This window comes from Orycteropus afer, unplaced genomic scaffold (genome assembly GCF_000298275.1).
Source record: "Orycteropus afer afer isolate SDZICR_OR568_19922 unplaced genomic scaffold, OryAfe1.0 scaffold00048, whole genome shotgun sequence".
Lineage (NCBI taxonomy): Eukaryota > Metazoa > Chordata > Mammalia > Tubulidentata > Orycteropodidae > Orycteropus > Orycteropus afer.
Genome location: NW_006921635.1, coordinates 7,102,571 through 7,128,724, shown reverse-complemented (window position 1 = coordinate 7,128,724; position 26,154 = coordinate 7,102,571). Strand labels below are relative to the sequence as shown.

The window sequence follows — 26,154 nt, the reverse complement described above, 5'->3', positions numbered from 1 at the left end:
AACCTGGGCCAGGGCTGGATCTTGGCCTCTGAAGGAATGGTGCCCATTTCTGAGAAGGGGAAACCAAGGGCTAGAGATGCGCAGGTGTGTGGCAGCAGGGGGCGGGGTTAGGTCTCCTGGTCTCCGGTAGAGCTCCAGAGGGAGGTGGGTCTGTTGGAATAGTGTGAGTCCCATTCTAGGCACGGTGTGGGGAGAGGAAGGAAAAAATAATGACCTGTTATGACAATGAGGAGAGGTCAGATTCCAGCCCTGTGGGGAACTGAACTCTAGTTAACCCAACAAGTATGTTTTGGGTTTTACTTAGGTGCCAAGCCTTGTGGGAGGCTTAGAATGAATCAGACATTGTCCCTGACATTTAGGAGATAAGACCAGCGTGTAAATCACCACAAAACAAGGGAACAAGACACCAAGGTCGTGGAGAGTGGCTGACGGTGTGCAGAGCCGGTGTGTGTGGGGGGATTTCCACGTCCTCTGTGGCTGTGAGCCGAGCTTCTGGTGTTCCCAGACCGTGGAACTGGGAAGGCCTGTGCACAGTCAGTGCTCACAGCTGGGAGAAGCAGGCTTCCCTTCCCCCTGCCCAAGCCCCAGCTCCCATCACTCTTCTGGCCTGAGAAGCCTTCTCCGCCCTGTTGAGCCCTGCCTGGACCCAGGCCAGCATCTCACAGCAAGAGGGGCACAGTCTTTGTACCAGGAACAATGCCAGGTACCTTACTCTGCTCTCTTGATTCACCCTGGAGACGAACCCCTGAGAACGGTGAGACCCTTCCACCATGGACCTCGTGGGTCTTCCCTCTCCCTGTCTCCTAGGTGGAGGCCCCAGCAGCTACACCCCTCTTTGGGTTGCCCTTGCCCTTCGGGGTCCTCACTAGGGGGCTGACCTACAAGACCTCAATTCCCTGCAAGTTTCAGGGCTCTCCGAACAGCAGGAAGTGGCCAGGCCATGCGTAAAATATGGGGAGTGTGGCCACAGCCCCAGGCAAACTGCAGGGTCAGACACCGGATATTTGGCAAGTGACAGGGCTGGTTCCTTGGAAGCCGGGCTGGCACAGTTGATAAAACCTTGGTAATTCCCTCTGGGGTGGGGTGTTTGGGAATGTGACTTCCTGTTCAGGTCTGGAAATGTTTTGAGATGGCTGAGTGGTAATTTGGTTGGCATCCAGGGGGTCCCACAACTGGGCCTCCAGGTTCCATCAGGGGCCCTGGGGGTAGGGTGGAGCTGCATGGCTTTCCAGCCCCAACCCAAGTTGGAGGGAGACCCAGGACACCTGTCTTGAAGCCACAGCTACTTAGCAAGTACCATTTTCTCCTTAGATTGTATATTTGATTTGGGGAGATCTGGGGTGATGGAGAAAGGTGATTGGAGTGGGGAAAGGTGTTAACTACCTGTTGGGGTCACCACCGTTCCAGATCCAATTCTGGATCACCTATCACCCCCCCCACACACACACACACACCGAAGGATGTCACAATACTTCTAAGCCTTGGGGACTGTCCTACTAAATCCATTTCTCAGATGGGGAAACTGGGGCGTAGATCTCCGCGTGTCGTTGGACACACCAGGCAGCATCAAGCCAGAGAGAATTTCAAGGTTCTGAATCGCTCATCAGCCTGCTGGGGCATTGGGTGGGGGGCCAAGGAGGGAGACTGGGGAAGCAGGCTGAGCCTCTCTGAGGCTGGGTAGAGCGAGCCTGGTCCCACTGGTCTGGGTGTGGGCTCCTTCACTCATTTGCCAGTTGCCTTCCTGGTGGTGTCCAGCCCTGAGCTGACCCAAGTGAATGCAGCTTGGTGCCTGACCTTCTACGAGCACTCAGGCAGGTAAACAACGAACTCATGGGTAGAAATAAGCATGTGCAAGTGTCTTCCTTGGGACAGGCCCTTCTGGTCACTTCATCTCATTTATAACTTGGAAACTGTACCCACCTAGAGCTGTGGGAGCAGGGCAAAGGGAGGAAACCATCTGTCCAGGGTGAGAGACATCCTGGAAGGCTTCCCAGAAGAGGTGACAACTGAGTCATGCCTCAAAGGACGATCATAATATCAAACACTTTCTGAGAACTTCTTAGGTGCCTGTCACTTTTCTGAGAACTTAATTTGCATTATCTCATTTAATTCTCTCAAAACTCATGATCCACGGGACAGGAGAGGAAAACAAATGGTGGTCTAGTGACTTGCCCATGACCACACAGCTACCAAGTGGTAGAAACAGGATTCAAACCTGGGAAGTCAGACCACTTACTGGCTGTGAGACATGGCAAGTTATTTAACACCTCTGGAACCTTACTTTCTCTCCCGGTAGAATGGGGTAACAGTATTTAGCCTATAGGGTTATGTTGTTGTTGTTGTTAAGTGCTGTCCAGTCATCTACAACTCATAGCAACCCCTCCTTGAGTTTCTGAGGCAGTATCACTATGGCAGTAGATTGCACAACCTTCCTTCTGAGGAGTGAGTGGCTGGTGGGTTTGAACCGCCAGCCTTCTGGTTAACAGTCAAGTGCCTTAGGCACAGTGAGGATTAATCAAATCATCACTGCAAAGCGCTTAGAACAGTGCCTGGCACACAGCACTTGTTCAAACAATTGTAGAAGACTTGACTTGTCACTATCCTGACAGTTATCTTCCAGCCTCCCCTCCCCCTCCGGCCGTGTTCCCCACCCCACCCCCCTTGTGCCAGCCGGTGACGTGAGAGCCCCTACCCGCACAGCCTGGGTTTAACTGGAAACTCAAAGGAGATGGGAGGGGTGTTCACTGTCCCTCCCTTGACTCGGAACGCGTCCCCCTCTACACGGGAATCTGTGATCCCGCAGGGACCGGTCCTGGACAGGGCACGCAGGTCCCACCCGGGAGGCGGCGCGGTATGGGAGGCTGGAGATGTGGAAGGGTCGTGAAGGTAGGAGACAGACTTTCTTTTGAACCCAATTCCGACACTCCAGGAGCCAGCCGCCACGCCCATCATGATCGCGGGGCCCCTCCCCGCCTCGCGGTCCCAGCCTCCCGCCGCCGAGGCACCGCGGCCCGTGCGCTTGGGCGCGCAGGGCTGGGGTGCCGGCAGAGGGCGCGCGAGGTGGCCCGGGGGCGGGCGGGGAACCCGCGGGAGGCGGGATTGGGAGGAGGGCCCAGGCCGCCCCCTCCTGCCCTCCCGCCGGGAGCTCCAGACGCCGAGGAGCCCCCGCGCGCTTCGCCTGCTCGGGGCTCTGCTCCTACCTGTAGAGTCCCGGCTGGCGCCCCTCCCCGGGCACCTGTCCCTTCCGCACCTTCCGAAACCTACCGCCCAGCTACCCGCGTCTCGGACGGGCGGCGCTGGCACGCCAGGGTTGCAGCTGGTGACATGTAGACGCCCACGGGTCCAGCCTCAGAACCTCGGCGCGCTCCTGCCCGGAAAGTTTGAGGCTGGGCGCCATGGCCAAGAGCAGCTCTCTGAATGTCCGCGTGGTGGAGGGCCGCTCGCTGCCTGCCAAGGACGTGTGAGTACCGCCGGGCGCGCCAGGGGTGAGGGGCGCGCCAGGCATGGGGTGGGGCTGGTCGTTCTAACGCAGACTAAGGAAAGACGGTGAGGAGAGGTGGGGGTGGTTGGGTCCTACCTAAGACCCGGTATTGGGACAGGTCGGGCGTGTGCAGGGTGACAGCCTCATGCCCATCTCCGTCCTGAGAGAGGGGGTGCCCACACTTAGCAGATGTTTCCCCACCTCTCCCGGGAAGGGGGTGCCTTTCCTCCTGGGATGTATTGAAGGACGTCTTCCAGGGCTGAAGAGGGAACCAGACCGTCGGAATCTGCAGAGCTAGGGAGGGGGTGAAGGGAGACTTGCCTTCGTCCAGCAGTTGTTGGGGTGGGGCTTACGAGCAAACTGAGGGGGTGGTGCCCCAGGGGGCAGGATCCAGGTGGGCCCCCTATTCCCGTGTGCGTGTGGTGTTTGTGCTGGAGCTCACCAGGTGGCCAGCCAGCCAAGCCTGGGGGATCTTCGGGTCTTTTGAGCCAGAATCTGAGCCTCCGTTGTGGGGTCTCCGAGCTGAGCGGAGCTGCCCCTGGGTGCATCGAGCTACAGGCCCTCCCCAGCCAGGCATGGTGGGGCTGGGGGCCCCTAGCTGTGCATCCCCCAGCGTTGAGTCAGCAGCTGCGGACTCAGCAGAATGGGGGTGGGGGTGGGGTGTCGTGATCCCTTCCTGCTTGGCCTGGAGCCCAGAAGGGGCTCTGAGGGTGTCAGCACCTGAGACAGCTGTGGGATCATTGGTAGGACATTGGGTGTGTGACCTTGGACCTGATCTTCTCTGGTCCACTGGACTCGTATTTCCCATCTGGGCAATGGGCGCTCTGGGCTGGAGTCTCCAAGCCCCTCTAGCTATGAGGTTGGGGGTGCTGGTAGGATCTACCCCATGCCACAGGAACAGGAATGTGGATTCGGAGACTTTGCCCAAGTTGGAGTAGGGCTTGGCCGTGCCCTGACCCCAAGGCAGACCCTGCTGGCTCCCCGTGAGCAGTATCCTGCCTCTGATCTCGTGAACCCCCCAATACTGCAGCTGCGTCAAGAGGGGCCTCTGAGAGCAGTTTCAAACCCCCTATCCTTATCAGCCCCACCCCCCAAATAAACATCCACCTGGAACAGGAGCAGAACGCAGCACTCAGAGAAATCCCGTACCACCCTGCTTCTGAGACGTCCCTTGAGAGGCCCCCAGAATCAGAACTTCTGGAACTCACAGGGCAGTGAGGTCAGGGTAGGGGCTGGCAGCTGCTAGAGGTTCTGAACGGGCCCCTTCCAGAAACAGTGCTCACCCCTAGTCCTGGGCCAGGGGCCATGGAGGCCAGACTTTGGCTTCTGGGACCCCTCGACATGGGCCTGAGGAAAGAGTTGTGTAATGCCTGGTTTCTGCACCCCCCTCCTTACCCTTACCCAGTTCCTGGGCTAAAGTGAGCTCTGAGGGGGCCCTCAGCCCCACAGCAAGATGGGGAAGGCTGCTGAGCCCCAGCTAGGGTTCCAGCCACCTGCCTCAGTTTCCCTAGCTGTTGGCTTCCTTCTTCAAAGGGCTCTCCTCAGGGCATGCAGGGATCTCCAGACCGAGAGGGGCTTTTAGGGGTGCGTGTTCCCTCCCCCTCTCCCAAGGGAAAGGCTCTGAGATTCTGCCTGAGGCTCGCAGGGTTTGAGGGAGTCTGACCTGGTCTCAGGGAAGAGTTTTGCAGTTCTCGCTATCACTGTTGTTAATAATAGCCGCTGTAAGTCGTTGAGGGCGCTCCATGGACCAGGCCCGGTGCTTCATATTTCATACGGACCTGTTTGCATCTCCACTTCACAAATAGGGAAACTGAGGCCCAGAGGCAAAGCCATTTGGCCAAAGTCACCCAGCTGGGACTTGAACCGTGAGCACTTCTACTACTCAAAGCAGACTGGGCAGCTGATGGCTGAGGGGCCTGCTTTCCCACGCTTGGGCTGGGACAGGGGCTGTGGGAGAGGCCAAGGGTCTGGAGAGGGCAAAGGTCTAGAAGGGGTGCCCCCATGGCTGCCATTGCCCTTACCTGATGGGCGCCTGATAAGGGCCTTCTGACTTACAGCCCCGGAGCTGAGAGCTCAGGTCCCATGAGGGCCCAGGGGTCAGGCTGGGTCCAGGGGAGGGGGCGTGTCTCAACGATCCCGTGTTTCTGTGACAGAAATACAAGTGGGTGGCTTTAAGGAACAGGAATGTATTCTCTCACAGTTCAGGAGGCTAGAAGTCCCAATTCCGGGTGCCAGCTCTAGGGGACGGCCCTCTCTCTCTGTCGGCTCTGGAGGAAGGTCCTGTCTCTTTGAGCTTCTGTTCCTGGGTGATGTTTACATGGCTTGGCATCTCTCTGCCCACACTTCTGCTTCTCTGGGTTAATTTCCTTCATATTTCAAAAGAAACTGACTCAGGACTCACCCTCCACTAATCCTACCTTATTCACTTAACAGACAGCTCATTCCCAAAAGGGATTGTAGCCGCAGGCACAGAGGTGAGGATTTACAGCACATATTTTTGGGGGACACAGTTCAATCCATAGCAGGGAGTGTCCCCCAGCCCTTTGCTACTGGCATCCCAGACAATCTGCTCCCCCTCTGCAGTTAGGGAAACTGAGGAACAGGGAACCCACCTACGGAAAGTGCAGGTGCCGAGAACCCAGGCACACAGTGGGCCGGGAGTGAAGCCCAGAAGGGAAAGAGGCCTGCGGTACCACACAGAAGGAGGTTCAGAGATGGAATCCAGAGAGGGAAACGGAGGCCCAGGGCAGGGCTCTCCTCAGGGCTCTTGGTACCAGTGTCACTCTTCCCTGGAATTACTGAGGCGTTTGAGTTTGAGGATCTGTGACAGAGAAGGGGTGGAGGAGGTAGAGAGGTGGGGCTGGGGTGGCGAAAGGAGGGCCGTGGGGAGTGGAGGTGGATAGACACAGAGGGACCATGGGCTCAGAGCCTCACAGACCTGCATCCAAACCCTGCTGTGCTGTGTTCCTGGTATGACAAGTGCCTTCACCTCTCTGAGCCTCCCAGAAAAGCTCAAGTTCATTCATCTGCCATCTCTCCAGAGAGCCTGTTACTACTCTGTGCCAGGCAGTGTGTGTGTGTGTGTGTGTGTGTGTGTGTGGTGGTCGTGGGGGTGCGGAGATAGCTGTGACTAAGACAGCTCCTTCCCCAAGAAGCTCACAGTCCAGAAGTTGGGGAAGTGAAAATATTTTCGATGGGGCAGTGGTAGTCAGGGAAGACCTGTCTGAGGAGATGATTTGGGAGCTAAGATTTGAATGGCACGAAGGAGCCAGCCGTGACCAGATTAGGGACAGGGTCCCAGGCAGAGGGAAGAGCATGTGCAATGGCCCTGAGGCTGGACTAAGCTTGGCAGAACACAGAGGAGGCCCGTGGAATGGGGTAGGGGTAGGAGGTGAGGGGTTGGGGTAAACGGCTTGAGGTTTGCTGGTCACTCTTATTATGAAGGGGGGATCGAGGATATAGTAGTGGCTTTTATTATGAAAGGGGGACAAAAGATGTGGTGGTGCAGTGGCCGCTGCAGGTGATGCAGCTCATCTCTCCTGTTGGCTAAGCTTTGAGGTGTAGGCCCCTGGTCTGTGCCTGCAGTGAGAGGGTCAGCTCAGGAGCCACTCACTGATGCCCTCCCCTAGAAAACTCCCATAGAAGTGAAAGCTGGGGAGGGCAGTGCTTACCACAGAGGGTGGCAGTTAAGGCAAGGTGAGCTAAGGGGTGCTGAGGCCAGGGATGACTCCCACGCACATGCTCTTGACCTTCAGGCTTCCAGGGTTGGGCCGCGGGGTTGTCTGGCTCCTGCCTTCATTTTCCATTTCTATGCATGGAAGCCGAGAGAGGCCATATGAGGTGGGTCAGGCATGTGCTGGGTGGGCTGTGCAGCTGTGACATCTCCTGCCGGTCCCCTGGGGTCCTGCCTCCCACCTGGACCTGCTGTGTGACCCTGGGCAAGTCCCCTCCTCTCTCTGGGCCTCAATCTCCCCTACCTGTTTAGTGAAGATAGATTAGGAACCCCGTCCGTGGCTGCCCTTTCAACTCCCCCTCTAAATCCCTTCCCACAGGTCTGGGAGCAGTGACCCCTACTGCATAGTGAAGGTGGATGACGAGGTGGTGGCCAGGTGAGGAGCAGGGACACAAGGTCTGGGGAGAGGGCAGCACATTAAAAGAGGAGCTGGGGGCGAACAGTGCTTGCTGAGGGGGGTGCTTATGGGTCTGAAGGACGATGCTTTGTGCCCTGGCCTCTCTGGGCCTAACTGGGGCTGTCATCTCCTCTCCCAATCTGGTCCCCTCAGCTGGCCGGGTGCCCTCCCACTCTGGACCCCATGATGTCCCTGCTGGTTCCTTGGGGCTGACTCAGCGGCTGCCAGCCCACAGTGGCCTCCCTGGGGGCGGGCAGCTCACGCTTGGCTGGGTGCTGCGGGCACTGGGGTGTGTGTGAGTGTATGAGTGTGTCTGTGTATGGGCATTGGTGGGAGCACCTAGGATCCAATGTGTGTGTCCCTCTGGGTACACCAGTGTGTGTGTGTGTGTGTGTGTGTATGCACATGGCTGTTCCATACATGCATGTGTGCACCGATGCCTGCTTATTTGGGTCCATGGACACTGGTGTGAACATGTGAGGATATGTGGATGTCTGGCGTATGAGTGAGGGTTGGGGGGGCATCGGGCTGGGGCGTGCTTAACTCCCACCCCCGCAGGCTGAGGGACAGCTCCTGGCCCCTGCAGGCCTGAGGGGGGCGGGCACTGAGGCCTCAGTTCCTATGGAAACAGCAGGATTCAGGATGCTTCTGGCGCTGGTTCTGGTCCAGATGGTCAGGGAACTGGGGGTGGGGAGGCTGTGTGTGGAGGGTCCCCTGTCACTCTCCTTGTGCCTATACTCTGTGACATAATCCCCAAACCCTCAACTTGAGTTTCTGTGTGACCTCAGGTTACTGTCTTTCTCTGTCTGGGCTGTGAGGAACCCCCAAGGTTCCCAGCTGGGAAAAGGTTGGGGTGGAGAAGAGGGTGTTAAGAGGAAGCTATGAGGGTATATCTGATGGGGGCGTCCGTGGGTTGGGTATGAGGGCAGGGGATGTGTGCAAGCGTACACTGTTGTTGGGGAGAGTGTGCTATGGGAAAAGGAAGGGAACAGCAGGTGTATGAACCAAATTTTGCAGCCAGACATGTGGGAGTGTCTCCAGTGGGCAAAGTCAGTTCTTTGTTCCCTTGGGTAAAGGGAAGTGTGTCTGCAGGGTGTCGGGGGGAGATGCTGTGTGTCTGTGCATGTGTGTACATCCTGGCTGGTTTGAGACCTCAACCTCCTGAGGTTCTGACTTCCCTCACTATGTGCTGCAAAACTCCAAGTGCTCTATGGTCCCCGAGCCCCCTACCTGTTTCTAGTCCCCTTCCCCTTTCTATTCTTCCAATATTCACTGAGCTCATTCCTGCCCCAGGGCCTTTGCACATGCTGTTCCTGCCACCTGGAATACTTGCCCTCACCTTCTCGCCCTGCTTTGCCTGCCCACCTCCTGCAGGAAGTAGGACCCACTGTTCCCATCCCTGGACCTAATCTGGTGCCACTGAGTTAACCCTAGGGCTCCATCACTGTATCCTGAGCCCAGAGAACCCCTGCCCCATAAGGGATGTCTGTGGGGAGAGGGATCTGCCTCACCCTCTAACTTTCCAGAGCCCAGCACACTCACACAGTAGGGGAGAGTGTTCACAAAGGGAAGGACGGAAGGGAGGGAATTATGTGTGCGTGTTTGTGAAATTCCATGTATGTGTCCACCACGTTAATTGAGGTTGTCAAAGATTTCATATTACTTGGTTCCACAATCAACACCCATGGAAGCAGCAGTCAAGAAATCAGACACGTATTGCACTGGGCAAACCTGCTGCAAAAGACCTCTTTAAAGTGCTGAAGAACAAAGATATCTCTTTGAAGACTAAAGTGTGTCTAACTCAAGCCATGGTGTTTTCGGTCGCCTCACATGCATGTGAGAGCTGGGTAATGAATAAGGAGGACTAAAGAAGAGTTGATGCTTTTGAGTCATGGTGTTGGTGAAGAATGCTGAAAGTACCATGGATTGCCAGAAGAAGGAAAAATCTGTCCTGGACGAAGTGCAGCTGGAGTGCTCCTTGGAAGCGAGAATGGCCAGACTTTGTCTCACCTACTTTGGTCATGTTGTCAGAAGGGACCATTCCCTGGAGAGGGATCTCATGCCTGGTAAAGTGGAGGGTCAGCGAAAAAGGGGAAGGCCCTCAACGAGATGGATTGATAAGTGGCTGAAACGATGGGCTTAAGTATAGCAAGGATTGTGAGGTTGGTGCGGGACTGGGCGGTGTTTCATTCTGTTGTGCGTGGGGTCGCCACGTACAACGAGCTGACTCGATGGCATCTAATAACAACAACAACATGTACACACGTGTCTGTGGGTCTCTATGGATCTGCATTTCTGTCTGCATGGAACCATGTGTCAGAGTGTATATTCTGGGCATTTCTGTTGTCTGTGTTGTCTATCTGTGTGGATATCTGCTTTGTGTATGTCTGCACATGTCTGTATGCATCTATATGTTTCTAGAAATTTCTGAAGGGGTATATATATATGCACATATGGAGATACCTCTTTCTGTCTCTGGCTATGTGTGTCTTTTTGTCTCTCTGTGTCTCTGGACTCTTAGGTGTGTATTGGGGCCCCTGTGTGTGTGTTTGTGGGGGTGTGTTTTGGTCTCTGAGGATGTGCATGTATGAGTGTATTTGTGTGTGTTTGTGTGTCTCTGTGTCTGGGTGCATGAGTATGTGTTTGTGTGTGTGTGTGTGTGACCCTGGGTGGATGTGTATCTAGGTCTTGTATCTAGTTTGTGGGCATGTGAAGTTTCTGCTTGTGTGTGTGTGTGTGTGTGTGTGTCCGGGTCCTCCTGGATGTGTGTCTGGGTCCCCAGCCCTCCACCCCCTCTTACAGGACAGCGACTGTCTGGCGGAGCCTGAGCCCCTTCTGGGGCGAGGAGTACACGTTGCACCTGCCCCTGGACTTCCACCACGTGGCCTTCTACGTGCTGGACGAGGACACTGTCGGGTGTGTGGCCGGGTGGGGGGGTGCATGTGTTGAAGGCTCAAAGCTGGGTCCCTGAGGGGAGGCAGGACACAGGCAGCCCACAGCAAAGTGCCCACCCATCCAGCCCTTGACGCCTGTTGCCACCATCCGCACCCCAGCCCCAGGATCTGCGTGGGCAGGGCCTGGGCCAGGCACTGGAGCCCTTACCTCCTGGCCCTTCCATAGGCACGATGACGTGATTGGCAAGATCTCGCTGAGCAGGGAGGCGATCACCGCAGACCCGCGAGGTGGGTGGGGTCTCTGGCTTCCCCTGGGGCAGAGGGAGGAGGGGGTGGCCATGCCATGTGTAAGGGCACAGCGAGTGTAGTGGGAAGCACAGAGCTCCCGTGCAGGGTGATGTCTGATCTTGTTTATGTGTTTAATTTTTAACTTAGTTCATTTATTGAAGAGTCAATTCATCTCAATGGCCAATGTTGTTGTTATGTGCCGTCGAGTCAGACCTGACGCATAGTGACCCCTCCTTGGGTTTCCGAGGCAGTATCACTATGGAGGTAGATTGCCCAACCTTCCTTCCGAGGAGTGGCTGGTAGGTTTGAACTGCCAGCCTTCTGGTGAGCAATCAAATGTTTTAGGCACTACGCTACCAGAGCTCCCCAATGGCCAATAGGTACAATATATAGTGAAATTCGCCTTCTCACCCCAGCCACTGTGTTCCTCTTCCCAGTGTTGCCAGTTTTTTGTATGTCCTTCTAGAGAGATTTTAAATATATGCAAGGAAGTCACAACTGTAATAGCTGCAAACACATATGCGGTGCTTCTGTGTGCTCAGTACTTTCCAAGTCCCTTGCATGTGTCAGCTCCTGTGATGACCCTAACAACCCTTAGCACCCCGCTGCAAAGGGGAACAAGCTGAGGCAAGAGGGTTAAATGACTTGTTCAAGATCACAGGTCATTAAGTGGTCAGACTGGGCTTTAAACCTTGGGCTGTTTAGTTTCAGAGTCCGTGCTGTTAACTCTATGCTGTGTGGTTGGTTGATTTTCCCTGTTTACATGATAGTAGGTAGCCTGTCACACTCACTGTTCTGCTCCTTGCCTTTTCCCTTAACCCTATTTCTTGGAGATCTTTCCATACCGGTGCCCCAAGAGCTTCCTCATTCTTAGTCTGGCTGCATGTGGATGGATGTACCATCATGTATTTGCCCAGTTCCTTACTGATGGCACTTGCACTATTTACAATTCTTTCTCTAGTTCAAACAATGCTTCAATGAATGGCTTTATAGAATGTGATTTCACACACATACAAGTTATAGCAGATGAATTCTGAGAAGTGGATTTGCTGGATTACCTACATTTGCATGTTTGACAGCTACTGTTAAATTACTCTCCATAAGAGAGGTACCAATTTTCTCACCCACAGCCTTGCCAACAATTATCAAAAATTTTCATCTTGCATCTGACAGGTGAAACATTACCTGTGAATGCAGGTTTATTCTGCATGTCTCTTTGAATAGGGTAGAAAGTCTTTTTACATATTCAAGAGTCACTTTATTTCCTTGTCTGCCAGTTTTCTGTTCATATTGTGGGTGCCTTTTCCCCCATTGGGTTGTTTGCCTTTTCTTATTGATCTGTAGGAGCTCTTTGCATATCAGTGAAATAAACACTTTGTGATATGAGCTGCAAATGTTTTTCTCTCTTGGCCTGCGTTTAGACTTTGCTTATAATTTTTCCATATATATATGTATATGTAAATGTATGTGTGTGTGTGTGTGTGTGTGTATATATATGTGTTGTTGTTTTTATGTGCTTTCAAGTCAGACCCAACTCATAACAACCCCTCCTGGGGTTTCCAAGGCAGTATCTCTATGGAAGTAGATTGCCCAACCTTCCTTCCGAGGAGTGGCTGGGGGGGGTGAACCGTCAGCCTTCTGGTTAGCAGTCAAATGCCTTAGGCACTATGCTACCAGAGCTCCTATATATATATATTATATATATATATGTAATTTTTTTTTCTGTAGTCATCTTCCCTTTATATATCTATGTTGGCTCTTAGACTTTCTGTCATGTCTGAGAGGACTTCCCAACTCTATGATTAAGACTTCAAACAAACAAACAAACATAATTTCCAGTAACGATTTGTTTCTTTCCTTCTTTTTTCAATTTTTTCCCCAGTTGTCTCCCACTCCATCCAGGATCTCCAGTTCCGACCCCTCTCCAACCTTTCCAAGTGATTGGCAGCAGTCACCAGGCATGATCTGGTTCTTCTAGTCTCAGGACCATATAGGCTGAGACTCTCATGGTCCATTAGTTCTTTGGACTAATAGTTCCCTTGGGTCTTTGATTTTCTTCACTCTTCTTTGCTGTGCACAAGGAGAGACCCATAGTTGCATCTTAAACGTCCGCTCACAAGCTTTTAAGACCCCAGTCGCTACTCACCAAAGTAGGATGTAGAACAAGATTTTCGTGTACTGTCTTGTGCCAATTGAGCTGGCCATCCTCCGCAGCCATGGTCCCCAGCCCACACGCTCAGCAACTCACTCCCTCCAGGTCCTTAGTTGTGGCTAAGAAGTCATCCTAACTTCATCCTCTATGCTGCATATAGACATTTTTATAGCATATACGGTTTCCTTTTTCTTTTTACATTTAAACCTTGCTACATTTGTTATTTATCCAGATACAAGGGATGGGGTAGGGAGTGACGTTTATTTTTTTATCTGGATGATTATTCATCCCAACACCATTTATTGAATAATCAAGCTTTTTCATTAGTGAGAATTAATCATAAAGATTACAGCTTAACTGAGAACCTACTGTGTGCTGATCATCTTCATAATCATTGCTGTTTAATGAAGGCTTACTGTGTGCTAGGAGCTCTGGTGGCAAAGTGGTTAAGTGCTTGGCTGCTAGCTGAAAGGTCAGAGGTTCAAACCCACCAGTGGCTCCATGACAGAAAGACATGGCAAGTTGCTTCTGTAAAGATTATAGCCTTGAAACACCACAGGGCAGCTCTACTCTGTCCTCTAGGGGTGCTGTGAGTTGGACTCCATGGCAATGGGTTTTTGGTTACTATGTGCTAGGCACAATGCTGACTGGTTTAGCTTTTGGCCTTACAGTGCCCATTAGGCAAGCACTAGCATTGTCTCCACTTTACAGCCAATGGGAAGCAAAGCTTAGAGAGGTGATGTGATTTGCTCCAGGTTGCATGACTAAATGGGCAGAGGTGGGAATTGAGTCTAGGCTGTATCCACATCCAAAGTCTGTGTTCTTAACCTGCCCACTGAGCTGTAATGTGCCTTGAACATCCACCCAAGGGGGTGGAATTAAATGAATGAAGTATGAGGCTGGGCTTCCAGGAACTTACGGACCCGATAGGGAACAGAACACATTCACGTGGAACAGGAAACAAGAAAAGGAGGAAACCGTCCATGTGTCTGCAACTGCATTGGGTGCTTTTTATTGTTTCAACGAGACTTTGATAGACTGGGACAGAAATGTGGGGGTGAGGGTATGTGCAGTGGCTGAGGAGGAGAGGGCAGTGAGGGCTAGTGTGGTCAAGGAAGGCTTCCTGGAAGAAGGGGAATATGAGATGGTCCTTAAAGGTGCTTTGGTAAAGACACTATGGGGTGTCTCTATGGGTTCTCTTCTAGAGGCAGGTGGGGACCAGGCTTTATACGCCTAGCTGTGATCCGTGCTATGGCAGCATGGGCCCTGGGGCTGCACTGCCCATGTCCAAATCCTAGCTCTGCCATCTACTAGCTGGCGAATCATAGGCGTGACTCTTCCCTCCCTGTGCCTCAGTCTTCTCATCTTCAAATGGACATAATTTCAACCTGAGAAAGTTGACTCCAGAAGTCGGTGACTTAGGACATTTTAAATTTCAATTGAATTTTAACTTAATACAATACCTAGTCCATGGTAGGTGCTTAATAAATGTTAGTGCCTACACCTGCCAAAGGTGCCCTGGTGGCACAACAGTTAAACGCTCAGCTGCTAACCGAAAGGTTGGTGGTTCGAACCACCAGTGGCTCTGTGGGAGACAAGACCTGGCGATCCGCCCTCATAAAGATTGCAGCCTAGGAAACCCCATGGAGCAGTTCTCGACTCTGTCACATGGTGTTGTGTGAATCAAAAATCGACTCACTGGCACCTCACAACATCCATGCCTGCCAGGGATCGACAGCTGGATCAGCCTGAGCCGTGTGGACCCGGATGCCGAGGTGCAGGGTGAGATCCGGCTGGCGGTGCAGGTGCTGGAGGATGTGAGGGGCCGTTGTCTCCGTTGCCATGTGCTCCAGGCCAGGTATGGTCACGAGGGGGGAGTGTGTGACAATGGGTAGGGATCTCTTGGGTCCCCCAGATGCCCTGGTCTTTAAGATGGCCTTACTGCAGAGGCATTTCTGGGTTCACAACCAGGATCCCTGTGTGAACAAGCAGCTCCAAGTTCACTGGTTCTTGGGGGCGGAACTTAAGCAAAAGTCCTTATTAGGTACCCCCTGACCAGCAACAAAGGCTGGGCATTCAAGAGCCAGCCAGTTGAATGTGGTGGTGTATTAATCAAATTGTAAGTGACACAAACCCAGTTCATACTAGCTTCAGCAGAAAAGCTAATTTATTGGCTCAGATGGCTGACATGTGCTTCAGGAATGGCTGGATCCAGGTGCTTGAATAGTAACGTCAGCAATGTCTGCCTTTTGGCTCTGCTATCCTCTGTACAGGTAGCCTTTCTCCAGTTAGGGGGCAAAGATGGGTCCAGAAGCCCCAGCCTGGCATCCTATCAACTTAGCAGCTCCAACTGAAAAATAATTTCTATTTCTAACCAATATCCTGGGACTAATTCTTATTCCGTAGTGATACTGCCTCGGAAACCCAAGGAGGGGTCACTATGAGTTGGGTCCGACGCGACGGCACATAACAACAACAACAATTCTTATTGGCTCAGTCTGGGGCTCATGCTTATCTCTGAATGAATCACACTGACTCAGGTTGGTCAGGCTGAGTCACAGGTCCATTTCTGGAGTGGAGGGTAGGGTCAGGTCACTAAGTCAGGTGAATGGGGAGTAGAGAAGGGGTAGGTACTGCCTCAAAGGAAAATCAGAAGGAGGAGGGATGCAGGACCAACAAGCCCACAGATGGCCCCTCTAGGGGCACCAGCTCCTGGGACATCTGTCTTCCCTCTGGCCCACTCCCTGCTCTGTGGCCCCTTCCCTCCTCATCTCGCCCTTCATTCTACCCTCCAACGCTCCATCCTTTCTTCCCTCTCATTCCCCTATCCCGTCTTTCTGCCTTCTTTTCCCACCTCACTCCCCCAGTCCTCACTCAACCCCTAGGTGGGGGAGACCTCTATTTCTTGGTTGCTGTGTGACTTCAAAGCCCTTCCTTGACCTCTCTGTGCCTCTCCCATCTCCAGATTTTTGGGCCCCAGCTGGGGCTCCCTGGAGTCTGGATGAGGGAGGGCCAAGGAGGCAGGGGACCGGTGCGGGGGCTCTGCACAGGGCTGGGCTCCCCATCTGCTCGGTGTCCACGCCCCCTTCCCAGCCACGAGGCTGCACAGGATCCTTGCAAGCAGGAGAGAGACTGATCACTGTCGCTTAGCAACTGGGCCAGCTCCTAGGAAACCAAAGAAGGCTCAGGATGCCAAGCAGCGGTGGGAGAGGAGCAGGAGGAGGAAGCAAGCAGCCCAGGGAAGGGGGTGCCCCTGATTTTGGAAGGAGGGGTTAGGGAGGCTGATTGGGGTGGGTCTTTTCGGTTGTCATGGCAACCAGAATCAGGGGGTTCCTGCCTCGTGCCTTTTCTTGAGCCCTAGGCAGGAGGTAGAAATGTTTGTTGAATGAATGAATGAACTGAGCACTCACAATCTGCCAGGCACTATGCTAAGCCCTTTACACACCTCATCTTGTTTAACCTTTGGCCCTGTGAGCTTGGTCAGTTATTACTCCCATTTTCCAGATGAGGAAAACTGAGGCTCAGAGAGGTGATGTGATTTTTTCTCAGGGTTACCTAGCCTGGCTCCAGGGAAACAGAGACTTCCCACCCACCAACTGCACCTTGTTTTATGGTGCAGGACTTGACTTTTCTGTGCCTCAGTTTCTTCATCTGCAGAATAGGGGCTAGTAGTGCCACCTCGTAGGGTAGGTGTGAGGCAACAGGGAGATATGGGTCTTGGGGGTGTGATGATGGGGGTCCCTTACTCAGCAGTTCATTGCCTTGGAATGCACTTGGAAACCAGCGGCATTTGAATGATCTGCCCTGAAGCCACCCCCACCACAACTTGGTCTTGGACCCTGAGGGTCCTCCGACTCCCCTCACCCCTGCCCCCATCTATTCCCAGGGACCTGGCCCCCCGTGACATCTCTGGGACGTCTGATCCTTTCGCACGTGTGTTTTGGGGCAGCCAGAGCTTGGAGACCTCGGTGAGAAGGGAGAGATGGGAAGCCGGGAAGGGGAGGAGCATCGGGGAGGTGGGGGGGGGCACCAGCACTGTCCCTCACAGACCACCCTCTCCTCCCCAGACAATCAAGAAGACCCGCTTCCCACACTGGGACGAGGTGCTGGAGTTCCGGGAGCTGCCAGGAGCTCCGTCCCCTTTGCGGGTGGAGCTCTGGGACTGGGACATGGTGGGCAAGAATGACTTCTTGGGCATGGTGAGCACCCTGGCCCCGACGCGTCTGTGACTCCCCAGTGTCCCCAAGGAGAAGGCGGGGGGGGGGTTGGCTGAGCCTCCTGGGGCTGGGCTGGGCAGGTTCCCAGGAGTCCAGGATTGGCCAGGCTGGGTGATGGAGTTCCATCACCCCCTGTACAGGTGAAGAGACTGAGGTTCTCAAAGGGGCAGAGACCTACCCAGGGTTACAGGGTGGGCCCAGGTTCTCACCCTAGGAAGGGAACAGCCAGGACCACTGTGTGCCTGCCCCGTGTCCTCTGGCATAGGTTCATCTGCTTAAACCCTCACGACTGCCCTGTGAAGCTGGGGCTGGTGTCCCCATTCTACAGATAGGGAAACTGAGGTTCAGGGAGGTCAGATGGCTTGCCTGAGGTCATGTGACCAGGAAATAGCAGAGCTGGGATTGCAGTCCAGGTCTCTCTGAGTCCAGAACCAAAGCCCTACACGTAGAGGCACTGGGTTCAAGCAGGGCCTCAGCTTTCCCTCTGTTAAATGGACGGGGTTGTGCCTCACAGGAAGAGTGGACGTGGAAGTGGCCATATGCTCAGGGCTGGCATGTTTTCTTTTTAGAAAAGGAGACACGATTAGAGCAAATGAAAGAGACGTTCAGTCATGCGTTGCTGGTGGGATTGTAAAGTAGTGCAGCTGCTTTGCAAAACAGCCTGGCAGTTAAAGAGGTTAAATATAGACTTACCATATGAGCCAGCCTGCTCCTAGGTAGGCACCCAAGAGGGATGCAAACACACGGTTACACAAACAGTTGCGTTCAAAGGTTCATAGCAGCATTAATTCATGGCAGCTGAAAAGTGGAAACAACCGACATGTCCCTCACCCGCTGAATGGATACATAAATCGTGCTCTTCCCGCACAATGGAACCTGCCTGCTAAATGCTGTGGGTTTTTGTGAGTGGGAGCTGAAGAAAAGGCTCTGAGCTGCCTGGTGCTGGTTTCACAACCTGTCACTCCACTAGAAGCCATGGGATTGTACGCTTTCAATAGGTGACTTGGATGGTATGTGAATTCCATCTCAAAGATGATGTTTAAAATGCGAGAGGGCAGGAGAAGGCTCAGGGCCTTCTGGACGCTGTAGCGTTTGGATGGATGCAACATGTGTCCCCCAGCAGAAGTGAGAATACATCTGGTGCCGACGTGTTTGAGTCTCAGCTCTGTCTCTAGCAGCTGTGTGACCTTGAGCCAGTCTCTCCACCCCTCTGAGCCCCCAGTGCCCAGCAGGAGGATATAATCTGGGACAGGGGCATTGACGCTATGTTCATGGGATCTGGTAGGGAGGAGGAAGGGGTCCCTGGTAGGCCATGCCACCCCCTCTGGGATGAGCGCTCTGAGCTCTTCTACCAGGTGGGAGGGTGTCCAGGCCGGGCCAGGCTGGGCTCGGCTGAGGACCCGTGTGCCCCACAGGTGGAGTTCTCCTCACAGGTCCTGCAGCAGAAGCCCCCCAACGGCTGGTTCCGCCTCCTGCCCTTCCCCAGAGCTGAGGAGGATGCTGGGTAAATGTGGGGCCCGTGGAGGGGGTATGGGGAGGAGAAGCATGTTGGGTACCATCACCAGCCTGCCACAGACTGTCACCATGTCACTTTATCCATGCAATGCATGCATTCAGCAAATGTCTGTTGACTGCCATTCAGTGTGCTTATGTGTGTCCAGACGAGGTCACCTCATACCCACCCACCTTCTCACATACGAATGTGTCATTTCACATTATTGGCATGTGTTCAGGACTTGGGGTTCTTCCCCACCTGTCCATAGCTGTCTGTCCACACCTGGCTACACCTGTCCCCACCACCCACTGCTGACTACACTGTCCAGACCTATTCACACCGTCCGTTCCTGTACACACTTGTTCCCACAGGCTGCATCTCTCCATGCTGTCTGCACCTGTTCACACCAGTCTGAACTCGTTCTTTCCTGTTGGTACCTGTCACTGCCTACTCACACCTGAGTTTTCTGCCCACACCTGTTCACACCTGCCCCATTTTTTTTTTTTTTTTGCATCTATAATTTGCTTTGCTCCGGATTTTTTTTATTTTATTTATTTATTTATTTATTTATTATTAGGATTTGGGTGAAGATTTACAGAGTAAATTCACTTTTCATACAGCAGTTCACATATACTTTGTCTCATGTCATTGACCAAAATTTACAAAGCAGCAGCTCCCCTCCCACTTCCTCCCCATAGTTACCTCCTCCCAGTGTCCATCCCTTCATACTCTTCTGCACCCTGAGCTATCTCCCTGTGCATAAGCAGCCCTTCCTTCTCCCATGATTGTTCTCTCCAGGGCGTGTGTCTACTTGAGGTAAATGTTTAACTCACATGCCTGTACTTTGTTTGGCTGGAAACCACAGTTGTGGGTTCAATTCCAGACCTGAAGGGCAGCTAGGGGCCATAGTCTCAGTGGTTACACAAGGCTCTATTGGACCAGCAAACCTGGTCCCCACCTTCTTTTTTTTTTTTGCCTCCAAATGATTTTGAGTTTTGTACCACATTGTTCTCCCTCTTTATGCAGGATCTCCTACATCCCTTCCAAGTGGATGGCAGTGGTAGCTGGGCACCATCTAGTTCTTCTGGTCTCATAGTTGTATAGGTTGCAGATCAGATGGTGTACCAGTCGCTAGGACTGATTGTTTCCATTAATTTTGGTTTTCTTCTTTCTTCTTGACGAGGAGAGACCCGTTGTTGCATCTAGATGGCAGCTTCCTAGCGTTTAAGGTCCCAGTCGCTACTCGCCAAAGTAGTAGGTGGAACAATGTTTTGTATAGTATGTTATGCCAATTGAGTTTGATGTCCCCTGCAACTATGGTCCCAAGCCCGCAGGATCAACTACTTGGTCCCTCTGGGTAGCTGGCTGTGACCAAGTAATGACCATAACCTTGCCCCTTGTCAGCTCTACTATACACCTGGGAATTCTGATCATTCACATGAACTTATAGGCCCATTGTCTGCCAACCCTGTATATGATCTTGGATACACTCTCCATTTAGACATACCTAATTGTTTAGCTTGTTCACCCATCTATCCGTCCCTATACCCATGTTTGCTTTCACTGACAACTCAGTATTGTATATGCAAAGGGGTTCATATTTGTTGTTTGTACTGCCCATGTAACTCTCTCTGTCTTTGTCATCCTCAATGCTGCCATATTGGTCACTCCCATTTGGTACATTGCCCTTCTCTTCACCCAAATCAATATTTATCTCTATCTATCTAACAGCATTCCCTCCCCTTCCCTCCCACCCCTGGTAACCAACAAAGAAAATGTCCTCCAATATATAAACCTTTCCTTAACTTTTACAATAACACCTGCCCCATTTTTGCAAACGTTCATGCAAACATCCTCATCTGTGTTTATACCCACCTCTGGGGTGGGGTATTCACACCTGACTGCGTCCTTACGCTCCTTCACCTGTGGTCTGGCCTCGGGCAGGGGGAGCCTGGGAGCTCTGAGGCTGAAGGTGCGCCTCACGGAGGACCGAGTCCTGCCCTCCCCATACTACAAGCCGCTCACAGAGCTTCTCATGGAGTCTGCACTGGGGCCGGCAGAGGTGGGTGCCCCGGGCACGTGGTTCCCCCGGGGATGTGCGGGGATCCGGGTCATGGCCTCCCCATCGCAGGCCACCTGGGCTCTTCTGCTGTGGAGCCCCAGGGTCCTGGGCCACCTCTTCCACCTCCTGTTGCCGACCAGGAGGATGTCGCTAGCCCCCTGGCTGTGCTGGAGGAGCTGACTTTGGGGGACTGCCGCCAAGACCTTGCCACCAAGCTGGTGAAGCTCTTTCTTGGCTGGGGCCTGGCTGGGCCCTTCCTGGACTACCTCACCCGGCGTGAGGTGGCTCGGACTAGTGAGTTGCCCACTGACTGCCCCAGGATGGGCCTGAGGCAGGTCCCTGGGGGTGGGGCTCCTGGGGGTGAGGATCCCTGCTCTGTGCACCCCCAGCCAGCCTGGGCATGCAGTTCTGAGCTCAGACCCCGGTTTGACTACTTGTGATCCGTGTGACCTCTGGCAGGTCACTCAGCCACTCTGGGCCTCTGTACTGTGAAAGGGATAAACTGCCGGGGTCTCCCCAACTCCTGTGCTGGAAGACTCATGACTCCCACTTTGGGTGGGTGGGGTGAGCTGTGTCCAGCCCCCCACATCCCAGCAACACTTCCCTCCTGTCCTCTCAGCCGATCCCAACACTCTCTTCCGTTCTAACTCGCTGGCATCCAAGTCGATGGAACAGTTCATGAAGGTGAGGCCCACTCCTTTCCTGGGGCTTCCTGGATGCAGCGCTTGGCCAGCCTTGGGTGGCACTGGGTGGCTGGGCTGGAGTGTCGGTGGCTGGTGCCTGGCCTTGCCCTGAGCTGCACCTCCTGTAGTGGCCCTGCCCAGCTCTTGCTTGTACCCAGCCTCACTCACAGCTGTCCCCGACCTGATGACCCCAGCCTTGCCTCATGTGCCTTGGGGGTGCTCCCTGCCCCCCTTCTTGGACTTGCTGAGCCTCGCCTTACACTGTCCCTGACGTGCCCCTGACCCCCAGCTCACGGGCACTCCCTGGACTCACCCTCAGCCCTGCCCTGTGTGGTGCTCCCTGCCCCCAGCTCGTGGGCATGCCCTACCTGCATGAGGTCCTGAAGCCAGTGGTCAACCGTGTCTTTGAGGAGAAGAAGTACATGGAGCTTGACCCATGCAAGATGGAATTGGGCCGCACCCGGTGAGCAAAGCTGAAGAGAGGGCTCCGACCCTCCCTTAGCTCCCTGTGCCCACCAGGAGCCTTGTCAGGTGGGCAGAACCAACTGCCACCCCACCCGGGGCACAGGAGCTGCCATGAGAGTAGGCAGGTGTCCTTTAGGTTGTGCAGTGTAGTGGTTAAAGGGCAGGACTTTGAAACCCACCTCTCTGGGTTCAAATCCCAGCTCTGCCTCTTAATCACCATGCCTGTTATTTCATCTGAAACACAGATTCATGATACTGACCTCATTGCTTGTTACAGTAAGGCCCATGTTACTAGCTCATGCGTGAGTGTGACAATTAAACAAGTCACACATGCGTAGCCCAGCACACGGTGAGCTCCCGGAAGTGTTCTCTTTATTATGTTGGTGGTTTTGTTGTTTTATTATTGTTGCCGTCCTGAGTTCTAATCTCAACTCTGCCATTTATTTGCAAGGCAGCCTCTCTGAACCTCAGTTCCTTCATCTGTCAGATGGGACCAGTCAGGTTACTTAACCCCTCAGGTTGTCTTTCAGATCCAATAATCCAGATCAATTGATCCGGATCAATTTCCAGGTTTGGCAGTTCGTCCAGGGCTCTGTGCTTTCCCCTGTGGACTGAGTCATTGTGGGATGAGCCAGGCAGATGCTAAAACTAGCTAAAGAAGGGAGCGTGATAACTGAAGGAAGAAGAAAAGTGCTATTCCATCCTCCATTCAACAAAATGATTGTTGAGCACATACTGTGTGCCAGGTGCTGGGTTGAACCCTGAGGATGTGACAGGGAACAGACGGACACAGACCCCTTTCCCGGGGGAAGACAGATCATAAATCAACTAAACAAGAAGGTTATTGGAGACCATCAGTGGACCGGAGGAAATAAAGCGGGGAAGGGGGTCCTGTGACAGCCTCCCAGAGGCGGGGACACTGGACAAGTCCTTGAAGAAGTGAGGGAGGGTGTCATGGGGAGACCTGGTGGAACAGTATTAGAGGCACAGGGAACAGCAAGTGCAAAGGCCCTGAGGTCAGAGTGTGGGTTTGGCATGTCCCTACTGGAAATGCAATGAACCAGGGTGTGTGAGATGATGAGCAACGGAGGTAGGACAGCTCCCTTGAGGAGGTGACACTTAAGCCGGGTATGTGGGGAAGAGTGTCCCAGGCAGAGGGAACAGCATGTGCAAAGGCCCTGAGGTGGAAATGAGCTCAGTGGATTGAGGAACAGCGAGAAGGCTGAGGCTGCCCTGGTGGATAGGTTGCTCTGAGGCTGAGGCTGCCCCGCTTGTTCCTCCAGGAGAATCTCCTTCAAGGGCACGCCCTCGGAAGAGCAGGTGCGGGAGACCAGCCTGGGGCTGCTGACCGGCTACCTGGGACCCATCGTGGACGGCATTGTAGGCTCCGTGGAGCACTGCCCGCACGTCATGCGCCTGGCCTTCAAGCAGCTGCGCCAGCGCGTGGAAGAACGCTTTTCCCAGGCAGAGCACGAGGTGGGCACGGTGGGCCGGGCACTCCCATTGGGCAGGTGGGGAGACTGAGGCTGGAAGTCCAGGGTCACATGGTGAGGCAGGGGTGGGACCAGGACCCAGGCTGCCTGTGCTAACCCACTGTGTTCCAGCAGAAGTGGAGACGGTATTCCTGGCAGGGTCTGGGGCCCGAGAGTAGTAATAATAACTACTATAGTAGCAGCTAACATGGGCCAGACCTTGTTTGAGTGCCTTATGTATTTATGACGCCTTTAATCTTCCTATCGACCCCACGAGGTGGGTAATAGCGTCACTTCCATGTGGCAGAGGCCCAGAGAGGTGAAATCATGCAGCTGGGAAGGGGCGGTGCTGAGACTGGAACCAGGCAGGCCAGCTCCTGAGTCTTGCTCATAACCACCCAATCAGAGAGTCTGGCACAAAGTAAGTGCTTCTCAAATTACAGCTATTATTGAGAGACAGACAGACAGGCACACAGACAGACAGACACACTGATCTGGCACATTGTAGGTGCTCAGGAGGCGATACCAAAAATTAAATCTCAAAATCAGTCCCTGATACCAAAGTTGAAAACTTGGATGCTATGGGTTTCAGGCAGGTGAGGTAAATGAATGAAGGAGATGAACTGTGGGTCAGTAGGGAGTGGTGGGGACTGTGGCAAATGGCAGTACTCACAGCTCATCTAAAGGAGGAGGGTCCAGACTATTATTGCCATGTAGGATTAGGATCTTATATTGCCAGAACTTCTTTTTTTTTCAAGTATAAATTCTGGATTTTATGTGGGGACTCTTATTTTTTTCAATATTGGCATGAGTTCACTTTAAAAAAAAAAAAAACACAACACCTTGGGCCTATCATAGGAGTTCTGGTGGCACAGTGGTTAAAGCATTTTGCTGCTAAGCAAAAGGTTGGTGGTTTGAACTCACCAGCCACTGCACATGAGAAAAATGTGGCAGTCTGCTTCTGTAAAGATTGACAGCCTTAGAAACCCGATGGGGCAGTTCTACTCTGTCCTATAGGGTCGCTGTGAGTCAGAATTGACTTGATGGCTGCAGGTTTGGTTTGGTTTGGGGCCAGTTTTTACAAATTTGCGATTGGATTGGACCACAGGCCAACAGTTTGAGAACTCCTGGGTTAATGCTCAGCGCCCACTCTGAAGTGGCTGTCATTGCCTTGCTTACAAATGACATTGGGGAAGACTAACTCCGAACACAGGCCTGACGTTGAAGCAGGTGCCGGAGTCTAACCTGCTGAGCAGTGGAGCTGGAATAGCCCCACCCTGGAGCTCTGATGCCACATCTCTCCCCACTTTTTCATTTTAAAATTATTTTTTTAAAAAACTTTTTATTGTGATTTGGATGAAAATTTGCAGAGTAAATTAATTTTTCATTCGACAGTTCATCCACATTTTGATTCGTGATGGTGCTTGCAATCCCCACAATGTAACTGGGCTCTTCCCGTTTCCTCCTTGTGGTTACATTTCTGCCCCTCTTTCTTTCCTGTCCCTTCTTGCCTTCTGAGGTTTCCCCCTGGGCAGATGCTGCCCTTTTGATCTTGTGTCATTGATTGTTCTAAGGAGTGTGTACCACCCTGGTGTGTCATTTGTTCACTTCACAGGTCTGTCTATTGTTCGGGGAAAAGTTGAGCAATGGGGGTGAATTCAGTTCTGGGCTTGCAGGGTGACTAAAGGCCATAGTCTCTTCTAAAAATTAAATTCTCATGCACATCAGAAGACTTCTCCAAAAGAGTAAAAAGAGCCTGCAGATTGGGAGAAAATATTTGGCAGCGACATAACCAGCAAGGGGCTTATCTCCAATATTTATAGAAAACTTCAATCCTTCAACATCAAAAAGACAAACAATTCAATTAAAAAATGGACAGAGGATATGAACAGTGACTTCACCAAAGAAGATATTCAGGCAGCCAACAAACACAGGAAGAAATACTCACGATCATTGGTCATTTGTTGTTGTTGTTATGTGCTGTCGAGTCGGACCCGACTCATAGCGACCCTTCCTTGGGTTTCCGAGGCAGTATCACTACGGAAGTAGATTGCCCCATCTTCCTTCCGAGGAGTGACTGGTGGGTTTGAACCGCCAGCCTTCTGGTTAGCAGTCAAGTGCCTTAGGCACTATGCTACCAGAGCTCCTCATTAGTCATTAGAGAGTTGCAAATCAAAACAAGATACCATCTCACCCCAGCAGTAATGGCAAAGGTCAAAAAACCAGAAAACAACAAACGCTGGCGAGGGTGTGGAGACACTGGAACCCTCATACACTATTGGTAGGACTGTAAAATGGTGCAACCACTGTGGAAAATGGTTGGTGCTTTCTTAAAAAGCTGGAAATAGAAATACCATTTGATCCAGCAATCCCACTGCTAGGTATATATCCTAAAGACACAAGTGCAAGGACACAAATAGATATATGCACACCTATGATCATTGCTTTGGGCGTCCCTGAGTTGTCCCTGGGGCCCAGCCCCAGGGACAACTCAGGGATGCCCAAGCAGCAGGCCAGAAAAGCAGGAGAAAGGGGATTAAAAGCCAGGAAGCCAGACAGAGGTACAGTCAGCCACAGGGACCCAGGTGGGGGTGATACGAGAGGTCTCCAACAGCAAGACAAACTTGTCTGTCGGTTTGTCCTACTGTGGTGACACGTAGACATGAGTTTTTAGGCTGAGCCTCTGGTGTTTAAAACCCAGCGAGATGCACCTGGTGCACAGGTAACAGCCCAGATTATAGACTGAGACAGACTAGGAAGAAGGAAGAGGCCGTCCACTTCTCAAACAATTGGCCAGGGAAAACCTTATGAATAG

At 52.8% G+C, this 26,154-nt stretch overlaps 1 protein-coding gene across 1 annotated transcript in view; it reads left to right on the top strand.

Moving 5' to 3' along the window:
* Window positions 1–3,365: 3,365 nt before the first annotated feature.
* RASAL1 (RAS protein activator like 1) overlaps window positions 3,366–26,154 on the top strand; it is a 34,114-nt gene continuing 11,325 nt past the window's right edge. Inside the window, exons 1-14 of the mRNA XM_007938186.2 lie at window positions 3,366–3,460; window positions 7,534–7,590; window positions 10,414–10,527; window positions 10,732–10,793; window positions 14,674–14,803; window positions 16,832–16,913; window positions 17,013–17,144; window positions 18,578–18,666; window positions 20,602–20,719; window positions 20,860–21,013; window positions 21,339–21,403; window positions 21,753–21,865; window positions 23,151–23,343; window positions 24,567–24,569. Of these exons, the coding sequence (XP_007936377.1) occupies window positions 3,396–3,460; window positions 7,534–7,590; window positions 10,414–10,527; window positions 10,732–10,793; window positions 14,674–14,803; window positions 16,832–16,913; window positions 17,013–17,144; window positions 18,578–18,666; window positions 20,602–20,719; window positions 20,860–21,013; window positions 21,339–21,403; window positions 21,753–21,865; window positions 23,151–23,343; window positions 24,567–24,569 (1,377 nt within the window). The 5' untranslated portion in view covers window positions 3,366–3,395. The remainder of the gene's footprint in view (window positions 3,461–7,533; window positions 7,591–10,413; window positions 10,528–10,731; window positions 10,794–14,673; window positions 14,804–16,831; window positions 16,914–17,012; window positions 17,145–18,577; window positions 18,667–20,601; window positions 20,720–20,859; window positions 21,014–21,338; window positions 21,404–21,752; window positions 21,866–23,150; window positions 23,344–24,566; window positions 24,570–26,154) is intronic.